The following is a 15,365-nucleotide window of genomic DNA, read 5'->3' on the forward strand; positions in this document are numbered from 1 at the left end:
ACTAGGCCTTATTGGAATTAGTCCGGTTTCCTCATACGATGTTTTCCTTCACCGAAAAGCGACTGGTGAATATCAAATGATATTTCGTACATAAGTTCCGAAAAACTCATTGGTACGAGCTGGGGTTTGAACCCGCGACCTCCAGATTGAATTTATATGGTGAATGAATAGTATTCGTGTTTAACTGTTAACCTCACAATTATTACAGATGATGTAAGTATGCATTGTTTAGGGGCAGTGATAAGATTTTACAAGCCAGTGATGTGATGATGATATCTGAGAACATAATATTACAAAATTTACTTATAAACTATTTTAATTTGGCACCACGCATAATGGAGGGATCCGTACCTTTATACAATACAAAAAGCCATACAAGCAAAAGAGCGTATCTTCCAAGAAAGTGTTAAATTTATTACCTAAGCTTTATCGTTAGTTTTTTTTTGTTTGCATAGCGGGTTACAAAGTTAGAGGGGGCAAAGTTTTTTTACTTCCGGGGCGATAATTTCCAAAAGTAGCTTGTAACTGGCATAGTGTTAAATTTGAAGTACAAAATGTCCCAGGAAATATTCATTTAGTTATTTATTACTCTTAGTTTGTATTATAAACCATTATTAAGTGATTTGTATCTAAGAAGAATACATATATTGTGAAGTTGCGATCAGCATCATATATGATAACAAAACTCCAAACGATTGTAGACAGGGAATAGAGTCAAATACAGTATGCTCGTAGAAGATTATTGGATCTCGTTACTCAGCGTATACTGATTTATTACCTATGCCAACTATTAGTGATTCACTTGACACCCATTCACATTAGATATAAATTTTAAATACTTTGTATGAACAATAATCCTAAGTTAGCAGGTATGAAATTATCATGATACAGCTTGTAACATTACGATTTTTTTAAGTTACCCTTTGTGCAAAAGTTAAGTGAAAACAATGTAATGAGTCTACAAAGACCCAAAAGTACGAGATTCAAGATGTGGAAGTCCATCATCCATAGGAAAAGAAAATACAGCGAAGCACTTCCATGCGATGTCGAATCTTACGCCGCCCTAGCGGCGATGCAAGGAGGCAGCGCGGCGACGCTACCGCCATCTCTTGATGCGTTGCGAGCATGTAAGTACTTTGGCTACTCATCGCTAGATGGCGGAACTATACACTAGTATTACATTTTCCTTTACAAACTACTTTTTATAAATTAAACCATTGGATGGTTAACTTAGAGTAATATGATTTTTTTTTGTACATGTTGTGTAGAGTGTATGTTATATTATAACAGTGCTTATTCAATAACTACCTGAGCGAACTATTAAAATTTTGACGCTAACAGGATTTGCTTGCTACGTAATAATTTGAGTGCAATTAATGTCCCACGGACAAGGCGCTTAGTTTAGCTGATGGTGTATTTACTAATTATATATTAAAATGTAGTCATCTGCCGTATGCTGTACGAGTTTCCTGCACTTAGCGGCTGGATGTGATTCATACGTGCACCATTGTGTTTATGACACGGACCGCAACAAAAGACCGCCGCTTTCTGTATAAGGTTAGCTCGCGTGATTTTTTGTGCATATAACCTTCATGACCTCTGAATAGTCTGAACACATAGAAAATGCCTGCTTTAACGCCAAAATGCAAACTGATTTTAGGGTCAGCTAGAGTCAGACCAAGATAAGTTGGCAGCGCTTTTGTTAGCCAAGACAATGCAAGTGTTATTTTTTTAACATCAAACTTACATGACACTTACTAGTACTGTGTTCTCTACTTAACACTTGCATTGTAAGGCTATCAAAATGGCTGCCAACTTAGCTTTGTCTGACTCTAGCCTATTGTCTAATATATTTGTGGCTATATTATTTACTGCTATAAAGTTAATAATAGTATTTCACTGAAAACTACGTAATCAAGAAAAGTGTTAGTATATCACTTGTTTTTGAAATAGTTTAGCTAACTTAAAATTATGCATATATTTAATTATTTAGTGGATTCAAACTAAAATCATAGATATATTTACCCGTTTAACGAATTTGACATTATCGTTTATCTCAATTCCAAGTGATAACAGTGGCTACTAGGTAAAACTGTGAAATACTGCAGTGATAAACAAACTCAGAATCTCAACCTACTAAGGACACAATTATAACTATTGTCACCGAACATTAATTGAAACAAGGCTAATGTTTTATGTCAACTCATCAACTACTTCGAGAAATAGCACAGAAGATTTAAATTCCGTTTTATGGCTGCACTATGGGAACTAGAACAAACCCTAAAAGTAACTAGTGCTTACTCGTGTATCTTTTACGCAAGTCCTAAAATTAATCAACTCAGACCTCATAATAGCAACGGAACAATAACCCACGCATAACCCTTACTCAGAAACATATTGTCTTTGTGCACGGCAAAAAGCGTGAAAGGACGACGCTTGGCAATCTTGTGAAGTAATCCTTCATTTGTTTAGCTTTGGAACAATGAGCTGACCAATAAAGAAACTGACACCGACGCCGATAAGTATATACAATCGCGAGGCCAAGCTGGGATTTGCATGCTTGTGATAGTGAAAAAATGTAAAGCTATTTCTTACTAACGCGGCTATTAGGTGAGGGGAGCGGCTGGAGGGCCCATGGATGGAGTTGCGTTTTTGCTGTGCGTTTCATTAGTTACAAGCATAATACAGAGCTATTGGAAACATACGGTTACTTATTTATTTAATGTACAGTAGAATTCTGACCGAAGTAGACATGGTTCGCAAATAAACAAAAAAGCTAAAACCAAATATGTCTCTAACGGAAGAGTCTCGTGGACTATGATTGAACCAAGGGTAATATTAGTTTCTTTTGTAAACCATCCAATCGAGTCACACGCACAACCCGGTGTCTTGTGACTTGTGACCCGTAGTTATGCGTCCACGCAGACTACGTTAACCAGGCTCGAGCGTCGCCTCCCTTGTAGGTAGGTACTCATATAGTAGTAAATGTCGTGACGAGGCGCCCAAGCGCAGACAATATGGCTCCCACGACACAGTTTCCATGGATTTACGTAAATACAACTTGCTAGTTTACATGTCATTATGAAATGTTTCTATAGTTGCAGCAAATTGTGGGCATTATTGTGCTGTTGAATAGGTTTTTTATATTGGGGCCAGATAATTAATTATCAATCCGATCTCCGAAAGAGCTTGTTATTAAATTCTCATCTTCTTGGATGATGACATTCACATAAAGATCACAATATTGATTCTTTCTAATTCCTATGTTCATACTTCAATAATGTTATCATAAAACAAAAACAAAATACATAAATGTATGTACTACCACACCATAACGTTCCGTTCTTTTCCTCATGCTACATATGTATTTATGTCGACTAAACGACCCAGTGGTAAAGGGTGTGAAAGTGCTTCATTTTTAAATTCCACATAATTAACATCGATAACATCTAATTACAGCAATCGTTTGAATCTTCCTTATAGCGTAATTAAAGAATTTACTACTCAGTAATCTAGAAAGCTACATATCCATTAGATTTACGTGTAAACATACTACATTTATGGCTCAGAGCGCTATTAGCATCAGCACTTCAGCAGTACGTGTAATTACGCCCGTGCAAGTCCATGAATATACAAAAGTGTAAATACGCATGTAGAGCAAACGTTGTTCACGCATTTCTACTGTTTGTGGTTGACCTACTAGATTCGGTTAGACCTCCTTTGGGATTTCAAACTAACACTCCTGAGTCACGTTTTGACAAAGGAAAATATAGGTATTGTTTTAAAGATTATAGGCTACTTGACGTTATTACTGTATAGCTGAACTTGTAAATTAAATGTTTTATTGATATTTGTATATCTGCTTATGTAATCCGTTCCCCCTTTATCAAAAAAATAAAAAGGTAGGTTTTATTTTATTCACGAATTAATATTGTCCAAAAACATAATAAAACACATAAATTTTTGTTTAATTTTTAAGGTTTTCTTATCAGAATGCTTACTTTTTACATGTTAATTATCATATTACAAGCAATAAAAACAAATCACAGAAATAGCATTTTATACAATCGTGATATAATAGAGAGCTTTTAAGTCGAGTACCGTGTTTTGGCAACGAAGCTTGCTGAGTTGCCAAAGTGAGGTATGAGGTTGAAAAGCTTGATTATATCACTATTGTATACAATACTTTTTCTACGAGTCAATAAAAATAATACTTTAAAGTAATCAAATCAAACAAGCCGAAAGTATACAGCTATTTGGGTGTTTCTCTACTAATTGGAAACTGGCCCATACAAGACTGTCCCAGGCATATTTTTTGGAAATGTTAAGTATATGTGTTAATAAATTGAAAGATATTTATAAATGAAATATAAATCTTCAAAAAGCTGACACATTTTCCTCTTTATTTGGGAGATATTGACGATTTTTTGAAAAACTGTGACAGGGGACTGTCATAATCCCCAGGGGAGTGTTTATATGAAAAAAAAAACACATTTTTTTATCGAAAGAAAGCAATTAAATTCTTTATTTTTATTAAACTTTTACAATCAGTATTTCTGACGAATAGATCAACAAATTTAAGAGCCCGGTAACGATTTTAGAGCAAAAATATAAAATTGATAGATTAAGTCGTTGAAATTGTACACCTTTTGTTACGTAATATCTAAAATCTAAATAACAAGTACCTATTGGTTTCTATTAGCACGTTTTCTCATCTTGCCTTTTAATAATGAGGTCGCAAGCGTGCGTGCCCGGTAATATGTGACGAAAAGAGACAGTTTTTAAAAATTAAACAAAAAAAATATGGTAGTAAATTATACAAAATGATGTATAAGAACAGTTTCAGCAAATGTTATCGATTGTTTAAGTATTAAAATTACGTTGAAATTAAGCCGATTTTCAGAGAAACTATCACTTGTTTTGAGTAATTTCTGGAGAAAATTGATTTCGTCTTTCTTTCATTTACACTACTTTAAATTTATAATAACAAAAATGTAATTTATTAAAGTTGAAGTACAGGGTATGTGTAATACAAAATTAACATTTTTAGCAGTCCAAACTTTTCTACATTTACAAAGAGGATCGACTAAATCAGTGCTTTACGCGCGTTTACCTAAACGTCCATCAGAAAAAAAAGTACCTAATTAAGTGAGTCTGTTTTCAAAAAAAATAATTTATTAAAATAAAAGGTTACAAGACGTGCTACTAGACACCAGGACTTGTTATTTCAAATAGTTAAGAAAAGGTCTCAAATTTCATCGAATCTATCAATATGACATTTTTGCGACTAAAATCGATAACGGCCTCTTAACGTAACATCATCATCATCATCATATATTGTATTAAACTTATTAAAATTAACATCTTTGCTAAACAGTCTTTATGTAACTGATACTATGACACTAAAGTCAGTATTTATTGTGTCTGCCTGTCCTTGACTAATTTTCTAGTGCATTTTTCTTTCTTCTTTTGGTATTTTCGTCTCTCTTTCTCTTTCATTTCTTCTCTCTTTTGCAGGTCATTTTGAAGTCGTTGATATCTCAAACGTTCAGCTGTACATTTTTGTTCTAATATTTCTTCTCTAATTTTGGGTGGCTTCTTTTTGGGTGGCATTTTGGAACATTACCTATAATAAGCAAATTAAATTACCTTATATATTATACCCAATTATACCCAATGTCACTCTTACAACTGAGATATACCCAACGATCATAATATTAAAATATATGAGGCTGTTTAGGCTGCGGAACGTGCAAAAAAAATTACAGACATGCATAGAGTAACACCATTTTTAAAATGAACTCTGCACACAAACCTATATTCCAAAATCAACCCGCTTTCTAATGTAAACCGGTAAAAAGGTAATATTTCCAATGTCATTGTAAACACTGCCTTTATTATGTATATTTGGTAAGTTAAATGTGACAAAACCTGAAAGAAACAGTCCCCTGTGATATAAAACAGTCCCCTGTGCCATGAGATGGCAGGGGACTGTTTGCCAGGGGACTGTCTATTTCACGTAAAAAATGTAGTATCATTGAATGATTTTAAGTATATCAAGTTTAAGATGCAGACTCAATAACATACTTGCCAAGTAATTATTAAAAAAATACAAATAGTCATTTAAAACAATCAAATAAATGCTTACCAGTGGACTGTTTCAACGTGCAGCCAGGACGCGTGGTGTCACCTTGGAACGCATTGGTGACACTAAACTAAATGGCGACGGCGCGTTTCGTTTGCAACCGAACGAACTTCACAGCGGTTGCGTTCCGTTTCATGGTCTCAATGTCCGCGCCAATGCATAATAAGATTTCAGAGCATTTTTCAAATTGTAACAGGGGACTGATCGAAAATATTGAGGACAACATTTGTCATACCAAATTAAATATTAAATTTCTACTTAAAAATATCACTTTGTTTTACAAAGATACTTAATGTATACTAGTATTACTTGAATATTTTATACTTTGGAAATAACAATAAAGAACATATTTTTTTTGCCACGAAACTTCTAATTCTGGAAATGGGACACTACAGGGGACTGTGTTTTGAGGTGTTTAAAGTGCATTTATTATAATATTACAATATTATATTACTAAATAAGCTATAGCGTACTAAGAATAACTAGTACACTATCGTTTTTAATATATAGAACTCAGTAATATAAACATCTTATATGTAAAATTTGCCGCGGACAGCGATTTTCCAATTAGTGGAGAATGGCCCAAATTTAAGATGCGCGAGCAGCCGCGATACCTTCATACTCGTACACGCCCCGGCCGCCGGTACCCGGTTGGGTGGTCAACGACACCTTCTCGTAACTCCTGAGGCCCTGGTACTTACTTGCACCGTGCTAAATTCAATTTTTAGGCATTTTTTTCTCGATATTGATCACCGTAGGCTATGGAGACTATTAACAAGCAATGGTAAGCGGTTTTCGTAGTCTATAGATGTTGCTATGTTAAGGTTGTCACATGTGCGTTTATACTTATGAAGCAATTGTTTCTACTATACAACCATAAATAAATAATTAATTTGAGCTATCGTTTTGTTTCGTCCTCTTGACCGCGGCGAGCTGTGATTGGTCCATTTCATTATAGTTGACTAAATTGTTTCGAAATGAAAAAATAAACACTTTAATTAAAAACTTATCTCCTTTAACCTAGCGTTTTCCCGGTCTAGATCCAGGGTCCGCTAATAAATATAAAAATTGTCTTAAGTCCTGATCGCTTGGTGGGGTGCCCAGAAGGCTGACCGCATTATTGCAATAAAGGCCAGCCCTTTGGTCACTCAAAAAACCTGTATAAGGCGCTTTGCTAACTCCTTATAGAGTCTACGCACGAGCTGACGGATCCTCCCAACATTCCGGCTGCATGAGAGGCCGTGATGGCCTAGGCTGTCTACCAGCTCCGCTTTGGCATCGGAGGCTCGTTCCATTGCCTTTGCGAACATGGGTTGACAGGCGAGTCTGTGTTGGGGCATGTCAGTGACCATATGTACTTGACCTTCGCTCGGTATTATTATTGAATTTTAGGAATTGCTTCTCCTTCTTCCTCGCGTTGTCCCGGAATTTTTGCTACGGCTCATGGGAGCCTGGGGCCCGCTTGACAATTAATCCCCAGCATTGGCGTAGGCACTAGTTTTTACGAAAGCGACTGCCATCTGACCTTCCAATCCAGAGGATAAACTAGACCTTACTGGGACTAGCCCGGTTTCCTCATGATATTTTCCTTCACCGAAAAGCGATTGGTAAATATCAAATGATATTTCGTACATAAGTTCCGAAAAATTCATTGTCCTGTTACGAGCCGGGGTTTAAACCCGCGACCGTGAAAGCCGTACGCTCTTACCGCTAGGCAACCAGCGCTTCTTTTAGGAATTACAATTATTGGATTTTAGGAACAACAGGGTTAAGGTTACATTCGTTGGCGACTGCAGCAGCGTTGCACTGTAATTGCTGCTGCGGTGTAATCACGGGTGATTTTGCCGCTAATTTTCTTTACACATTTCGTTACTATTTTTGCCACATGTCGCTGTTGCACGCGTTAGAACGTTCAATCAGTCAATCATTTTATTAAGGAGATTGACATTGGCATGATGCCTGGCCCGCGTCAACGCTGCAGCAGTAACTGCTACATACAGTCGCCATCTGAATGTAACCTTTAGGATAATTAGCACTTATAACATATTTTAATTCAATAAAAGAAAAATTGTTTTTACGTACATACATACTCAATACAGACCTAGAGAGAAAATTATGTTTCGGTCGGTTAGTCAGTAAGGGTTTTTTCCTTTTATATCTCCATGTGAGGATCAAGCCTGCTCAGCAAAGCTCGAGAGACGAAGTTATATCTTGCCGGAAGGATTGGATTTATACCGTGGGCTCGCATAACCCGAAAGATTTCAAAGTTTCTTAACCGCATTTAGAGACTAAAATGTCCTACAAAGCTTTCTGAAATAGGACTTGTTTTAGAGATAATGAATATTCTTGTGAAAATTTGTTTTTGTAATAATTCAGTGAAAAACGCCTTTTTTTCAATGCTATGCGGCTACTATGTGACTTGGTTTAGACATACCTACTTACTGCAAAATTTATCTATTGATAAAAACAAACCTTACTTATTTGTTGTAATGTTTTTTTTTTCGCCAGAATGTAGGAAGAGTAACGTGTTCTGTGCAAAAAACACAATTTTAGGTAAAATTTACCAAAAGTCATATAACATTTTTGCTCCTTATAACCTCAGGAATTCGTAGTTATAATTTGTCGGGTTACTCGACCCCACGGCGGTGTAAATCCAATCCTTACGTACGTGTCAACTTTACTCAGTTCACGAGGTGGTCTGTGATTAAATGAATTAACTTTAATGCAATGCATGTCCCAGTTTTTATTGAGTGATTGCAAAAGAAGGAGGCACTTGATTTGTGTAACATAACGATTAGGCAGCAATAACGATTAGTAATTTATACTTTTTTTCATGTAATGTACCTAATGTAATGTGTTAAAACAGTTCATAAAAAAACTCATGAATTCATATTCAGCTTTCGGTTAAATAATTCTGTATACTCTTACCCCATGTTGTTAATAAAAATTCTAAATACTAGATCATGAAATTAATGTAAACAACACCATAGCTGCCGTAATTAACTGGATGCAATATAATAATATGCAAATAAATTTATCTAAGACTAATTATATGAATTTTAATAGTTTAAACTGGACATTGAATATTAATTATAGTGGACATACCTTGGAAAATGCTAATGTAATTAAATTCTTGGGCCTGATTGTTGATACGGATTTAAAATGGAATGGACATATTGAACATGTATGTAACAAAATTAATCGATTTGTTTTTGTTATGAACAGACTGCGCGCAACGGCAGATCAAAAAACAGCATTGATAGCCTATCACGTATACGTGGAATCAGTGCTTCGGTATGGACTGATCGCGTGGATAAACGGGGTTGATGCTCAAAGGGCTTTCAACTGCCAAAAAAAGGTATTCGTGTCATACGTGGAGTGTGCCCAATGACTTCTTGTAAACCTCTTTTCTCGGAATTAAATATTCTTCCTCTACCCTGTCTCTATGTATTTGAAGACTCTAAATTTGGAAAACTGAATATGAACTTGTTTAAGACAGCAAAGGAGGTGTTTCCTAGAAACACTAGGAATACAAACAGGCTTGTTGTACCTAAACAGCAAAGAACTGCTGCTTTTAAGAAAAACTGTTAATGGGTGTCACCATATACAATAAGATACCAGACTATATAAAAGATATATACTAAATTTAAAACAGCGCTTTTTAAATGGCTGCTGGAAAAAAAACTACTCTATTAATGAATTTATTGCGGATAGTAATGTATAAAATTCATATTAGTAAAATGTATATTATAAATACTTTATACCATGACATTACATACTTAATTATTTTATTATCTATTGCTGGCACTGTACACTGCAAAATTGACTTATTGTTTATTCTATTTTAGTTTTAGTTAATGTAGTTTAGTAATTAAGTTAATTTAAGGTAGTTTTATGTAGTACAAATTTTATGTATTATAAGAGCCCATTTGCAAGCTGACAAATAACGTCTAAAATGGCTAGGACATGTAACTTTTGTAACACCTTTTTTGTAAACCCTTTTTATGTGCAAATAAATGATTATGATTATCATGATTATAAACCTTGACACACAGTTGTATGGTTTATACTAAGATTTACTAATCTCATTGTAGTTGCGGCTTTCTCGTTTCAGAGGCGAGAGATGAGTGACGTGGCGTCTGCTGCATCACGACAATTCGCGATACAAGAAGCCGCCTTTGTCCTCAATTGAGAATTAAAACTTCCCGCTTCTAAGAACGAGATGTGTCCGCCGGATTGTTTCATCTGCATGACTATTTTGGGGCACGACTTGTTTTTTTTTTGTTTCAGTGCTCATACGCAGCCTTGTACTTGAGAGACTCGGAAAATCGTAACGTTTACTAAAGTTCAAAGACATCAAAGAACATTTTGCGAACGATGCGTGTCGCTACGGCCTTTATAGTGTTATATGTAGCAACTGTACGTAGCTACGTATACATACCGTATTACTCGATCTTTTAGGCGTAAATCTAACAGATTTTATCGAAATATGTATATGTTTAAATCAGGATTGAGATTCTTTGTATCAGAACTCGAACAACTTTCTGAGAAATATCTTTACAAAGTGATCGATCCCAAAAGCTGGCAAAGAGTTGTTAATAGCCCCATATGTATATGCGAACCAGCTTTGCCTGTAAGATAGGGAAATATATAGAGAAAACTGGCTTCCATAGCACTTGACAGAGAGAGCGCGCTGCGCTATAAAAAACTAGTTACGCTCGGAAGGCGATCATTACTAAATTGTCTATGTTTTTTATTTGCCCTGGCTCTCAGAAACTATTTAACCTGCCTACTTCTTCAAGAGAAAAACTCTATCCAGCTTCCGCACGAGCTATTAAGTTCACGAGAGTTTAATCTTATTTCAATCAGAAGTATATAATTTGCACAGGAGACGTTGGATTAAATTTAATGCACGTAGATATAGACCTACATATCTTTTGTTTTTATTTGTTTGCCATATGAAGCAGGCTATATCATTAGCGCTATCAAAGATGGATTTGTTCGCTTTGAACTGTTTCTTTCAATTATTTGCTTTGCAATGAAATTTTTGCATGCATTAATATCAATGAGTCAACAGCATTTCAAGTATTTCAGCCAGTTAACGAAAGTTGGATGTAAAGTCAATGGTTATTTAAGACTTCTAATAGACGTTTCATTTTTGTTACAGGTAAGTAGCCGATATTAAGTTACGAAACATCCTCGATTATTGGAGGTTATGTCTCCAGGCAGAGTTTGTTTCGTCGGTGAGTAGTTTTACTATCTATATTCATCTTCCTAACGGCACCTTGATTTTTTACCACGGCTTGCTAAGGGAGCCTAGGGTGCACGCGCGGCAATGACCTGTAAGTAAGTAATTGACGCAGACACTAGTTTTTACTAATGCGATTACCAACTTACTCTTCAACCAAGTAGGCGACCGCGGTCGCTTAGACAATGACATAACCTAACGTTACATTTGAATATTGTAGTTATCAAAAATAATTGTATACCTACTACTCGTAGTTATGTCGTTTTAAAAACTGACGATATCAGTTCTACCGTGCAACATAATATTAGGAAACGCAAAGAGTAAACATTGCGCGATGAAAGGCGCGAGTTCGCATTAGATGGCCCAAAGTCGAAGTGAAGAAAGGGTGTTGTTATTAATCCGTAAATGTGTTAAGACTTGTGCTTTAGAGAGCGTGACAAAAAGCTAACGCTTTCTTTTGCTGCAGTTTGCTGTTATTTTAATTGCTCGTCCACTCGCTGCTCACTCAGTGAGCGTGATGAACTATGTCCATCACTAACCACGGGCATAATTCAGAAACTAACGTTTAAACAAATTCAATATATATCAGTGAGCCGCACTTTGCATATGTGACTGCGCTCGGCAGTTGGTTAACCCATGAAACTATACAGATATGTTTTCCATATCATCGGTATACGTGAAAAATACATGTGCGAATAAGGGCCCAGTTCCATTAACTGCCAGCTTCATGCTGCGCGACACAGCTTAACACCCTTAATTACTTTTATGCTAAGCAATTTATTGTTTGATGAGTTAGGTTGGCCTTTAAACTGTTACATACATATTTATGATGGCGTACGACATGTGTCTTCCTAAGCAGTATTTAAGGGTCATTTTTAGGGTTCCGTAGCCAAATGGCAAAAAACAGAATGTCTGTCCGTCCGTATGTCACAGCCACTTTTTTCCGAAACTATAAGAACTATACTGTTGAAACTTCGGAAGTAGATGTATTCTGTGAACCGCTTTAAGATTTTCACACAAAAATAGAAAAGAAAAATACAATAAATTTTGGGGTACCCCATACTTAGAACTGAAACTCAAAAAAATATTTTCATCAAATCCATACGTGTGGGGTATCTATGGATAGGTCTTCAAAAATGATATTGAGGTTTTTAATATCATTTTTTTTTTAAACTTAATAGTTTGCGCGAGAGACACTTCCAAAGTGGTAAAATGTGTCCCCCCCCTGTAACTTCTAAAATAACAGAATTTGCATGGTAATGTACATCATATATTTTTTTTTAACTAAAACTTCCACCATGTACCTAAACTTCCACCGAAAATTGGTTTGACCGAGATCTAGTAAGTAGTTTTTTTTATACGTCAAAAATTATAAGATGTAAATTTTATGAATAAATAATTGAATTTAATTTAATTGAATGGTACGGAACCCTTCATGGGCGAGTCCGACTCGCACTTTGCCGCTTTTTTTAATTGTTGGCGATTTTCCTTTACAATTAATAACCACGAGCACGCTCGGCTGTCCGCTCAGAGGGCCTACCGCGAACCACGTTCGACGTGTTACTTCTCTGTCGCACTTGTAAATTTGTACGTAAGTGTGATAGGGAGGCAACACGTCGAACGTGGTTCGCGGTAGGCCTCCAGTGCTTAGCGAGCTGCGACCTTAAGGGCAATTTTTGTATTGGTTATCGATTTTTTTTTCGTCAAATTTGATAAATAGATAACTCCCTCCGGAACTACATTCATATCATAACTCAAAGGAAATTTACATAGGTAGGTACCAACCTATCTACATTTTTGTCCTAAACTGGGATTTTATACTCATTCCACCTAGAATAAGGATCTTTTCAAAACTCATCAAAGTCTGACGAAATAAAAAAAATCGACTATAAATATAAATATTGCCTTTAAGGTACCGTGAGTTCAGGTCGCAGCTCGCGAAGCACTGAGCGGACAGCCGAGCGTGCTCGTGGTTATTAATTGTTATTAAATTATTATTTTTTGTAATAATTAACAAAAAAAAATCGATGAGATCAATCATAAATAAAATTGCGCATTTTTAGAAGCGATTTTCATATTACTAATTAACTTTTGTGCAATAATTGTTACAACATTTTAATGGTGCGTTATAGACCTATTTTCGTTCGTCGTGTTTTTTTCTATTGAGCGAAAGTTATTTAATCAGGTTTCGAATCGATGAAATTACTAGATTCAAGATTCATTAAGAAGAAAGGGTTCAAGATTGCTATTTATATTTTTTGGCAACCATATTACTGATCATCTACGTTTTTTCAAAAACTACTGTCTGAACCAACTACACCTTAAGCGTCAAGCAAACGGCACAGGGAATGCCACTATAAATAAATAATCCAAAATCAAAACTATTATAACAGAATAACAGATCATTTAATAGTTTATGAATATTTTGGTAATTAATTAATTTAACGAGTTTTGGTTGCAAAATGCATAAAACAACTAAAAATCAAAAACTGAATCGATAAAAAAATCTATTTGATCAACGAACCTGCTTTTAAAATTTCACGAGAATCTGTTGAGAATTGCGACCTGTACAGGAGAACATCCTGATATTCGAAGCATTTTTACCCAAGCTGAAAGGGAGACATTCGTGAACGATCGGTCAATAAGAAACGAATATCTTGAACAATCAGAAAATGTGATATTTAAACGCAGTAATTGTGCACTGTTTGCTGATACACGCCGTTGCTGCCGGATGTCGACTTTATCGTGGAAGCTGTGAATTCATACCAGATCACCGTTAACTCGTCGATTCTGCATCGAAACTATAAAACAATACCACATATAACCGTCCCTTTTGATAGTCATGAGCGCGAGCGGGATAGTTTTGTGCGTGGGATACGTTTGGAGAAATCGGTCTGTCGCATGCATCCGCTCGCTCCCGAATCGAAACGTGTTGGACATCCTCCATCTTGTTTATTACTTAATTTGTCCACGCCTCCATAATGCAGTCCTGCTGACTTCCTTGGAACGCAGACTAATATAAATAGGTTGAATGCTGCATTTCATTGACAGCCACTTTAGGGTTTTGTGCAATTTAAATGTAATGGAACTTTAAAACAAATTTTAATTTTTTTAACAATAATTATGTTAGTATGTGAATCCAAGTTTTTATAAAATACATAGTCGTTTCAGCGAACGGTCTCATACCGAAGAGTTTCGACCAACACCTTGAGAGACTCTCGCTAGGTGGCTGAATCAAGGGTCAGATGTAAAATGTGGTAGGTAATCTTGGATACGGTGCGGATAGTCCGGCAGTTCCTCTCTCTGCGGCCCTGACCACCGGCAGCTTGGGCCTTGCCCCGCTTCTGGCGGCACCCTAGGTTAGGTTTTGTATAGTGTGTTTATACATCATATTTTGAATTGTTTTTGTTTTTATATTTTACTTTTATACTCACATTGTAAAACCCTAACCTAAGTAATAAATAAAGTGAATAATAATAAGGTGATACATAATGTAACTTATTATTACTTCATAAAATATCGTTGTTTATGCTGGCTTTACTACAATTAATTACGTGATTGTAATATTTGTAACGATACACCGAGTTTCTCTGTAGCCGTATAACATTTTTGCATAAGCAGCTTCCCTTGTCCTTGTAGGTACACTGTTGTGTGTGAATAATAACATATAACGTTATTATGCTGTATAAGCCAGAGTATAAGGCCCATGAAACAAGTTTTTTTTTATTACAAACGACGACTACATATTTTTAAGTTTATAAATAATATCCTTAAACACTATTTATAAACTTTTAAATATATGTACTAGCCATAAGATAGCACCGTACTGTATTGTCATTTTATATTGCATAATATGTTTATTTAATTAACGAGTTTAAGATATTCAGCAAAAAAAAAAAACAGTTCTATATTCCAGTAAATAACTTCTACCATTACTTCCATAATGTTGTGTTTTGGCCTGATTTTAACGAT

General features: G+C 35.5%; 1 protein-coding gene across 7 annotated transcripts in view; it reads left to right on the forward strand.

Annotated features, from left to right (window-relative positions):
• Positions 1–15,365, forward strand: part of LOC133523710 (ras GTPase-activating protein raskol) — a 230,302-nt gene that overhangs the window by 129,287 nt on the left and 85,650 nt on the right. The window contains exon 2 of one of the 7 annotated variants that reach the window (XM_061859461.1): positions 935–1,127. The exons of 5 other annotated variants lie outside the window; for them this stretch is intronic. In XM_061859461.1, coding sequence (XP_061715445.1) covers positions 953–1,127 — 175 coding nt within the window. In that variant the 5' untranslated portion in view covers positions 935–952. Of the gene's footprint in view, positions 1–916; positions 1,128–15,365 lie in introns of all 7 variants that reach the window. One more of the 7 variants, XM_061859453.1, reaches the window with a different exon arrangement.

The sequence above is a fragment of the Cydia pomonella genome, chromosome 1, assembly GCF_033807575.1.
Source record: "Cydia pomonella isolate Wapato2018A chromosome 1, ilCydPomo1, whole genome shotgun sequence".
In the NCBI taxonomy this organism is placed as follows: Eukaryota; Metazoa; Arthropoda; class Insecta; order Lepidoptera; family Tortricidae; genus Cydia; species Cydia pomonella.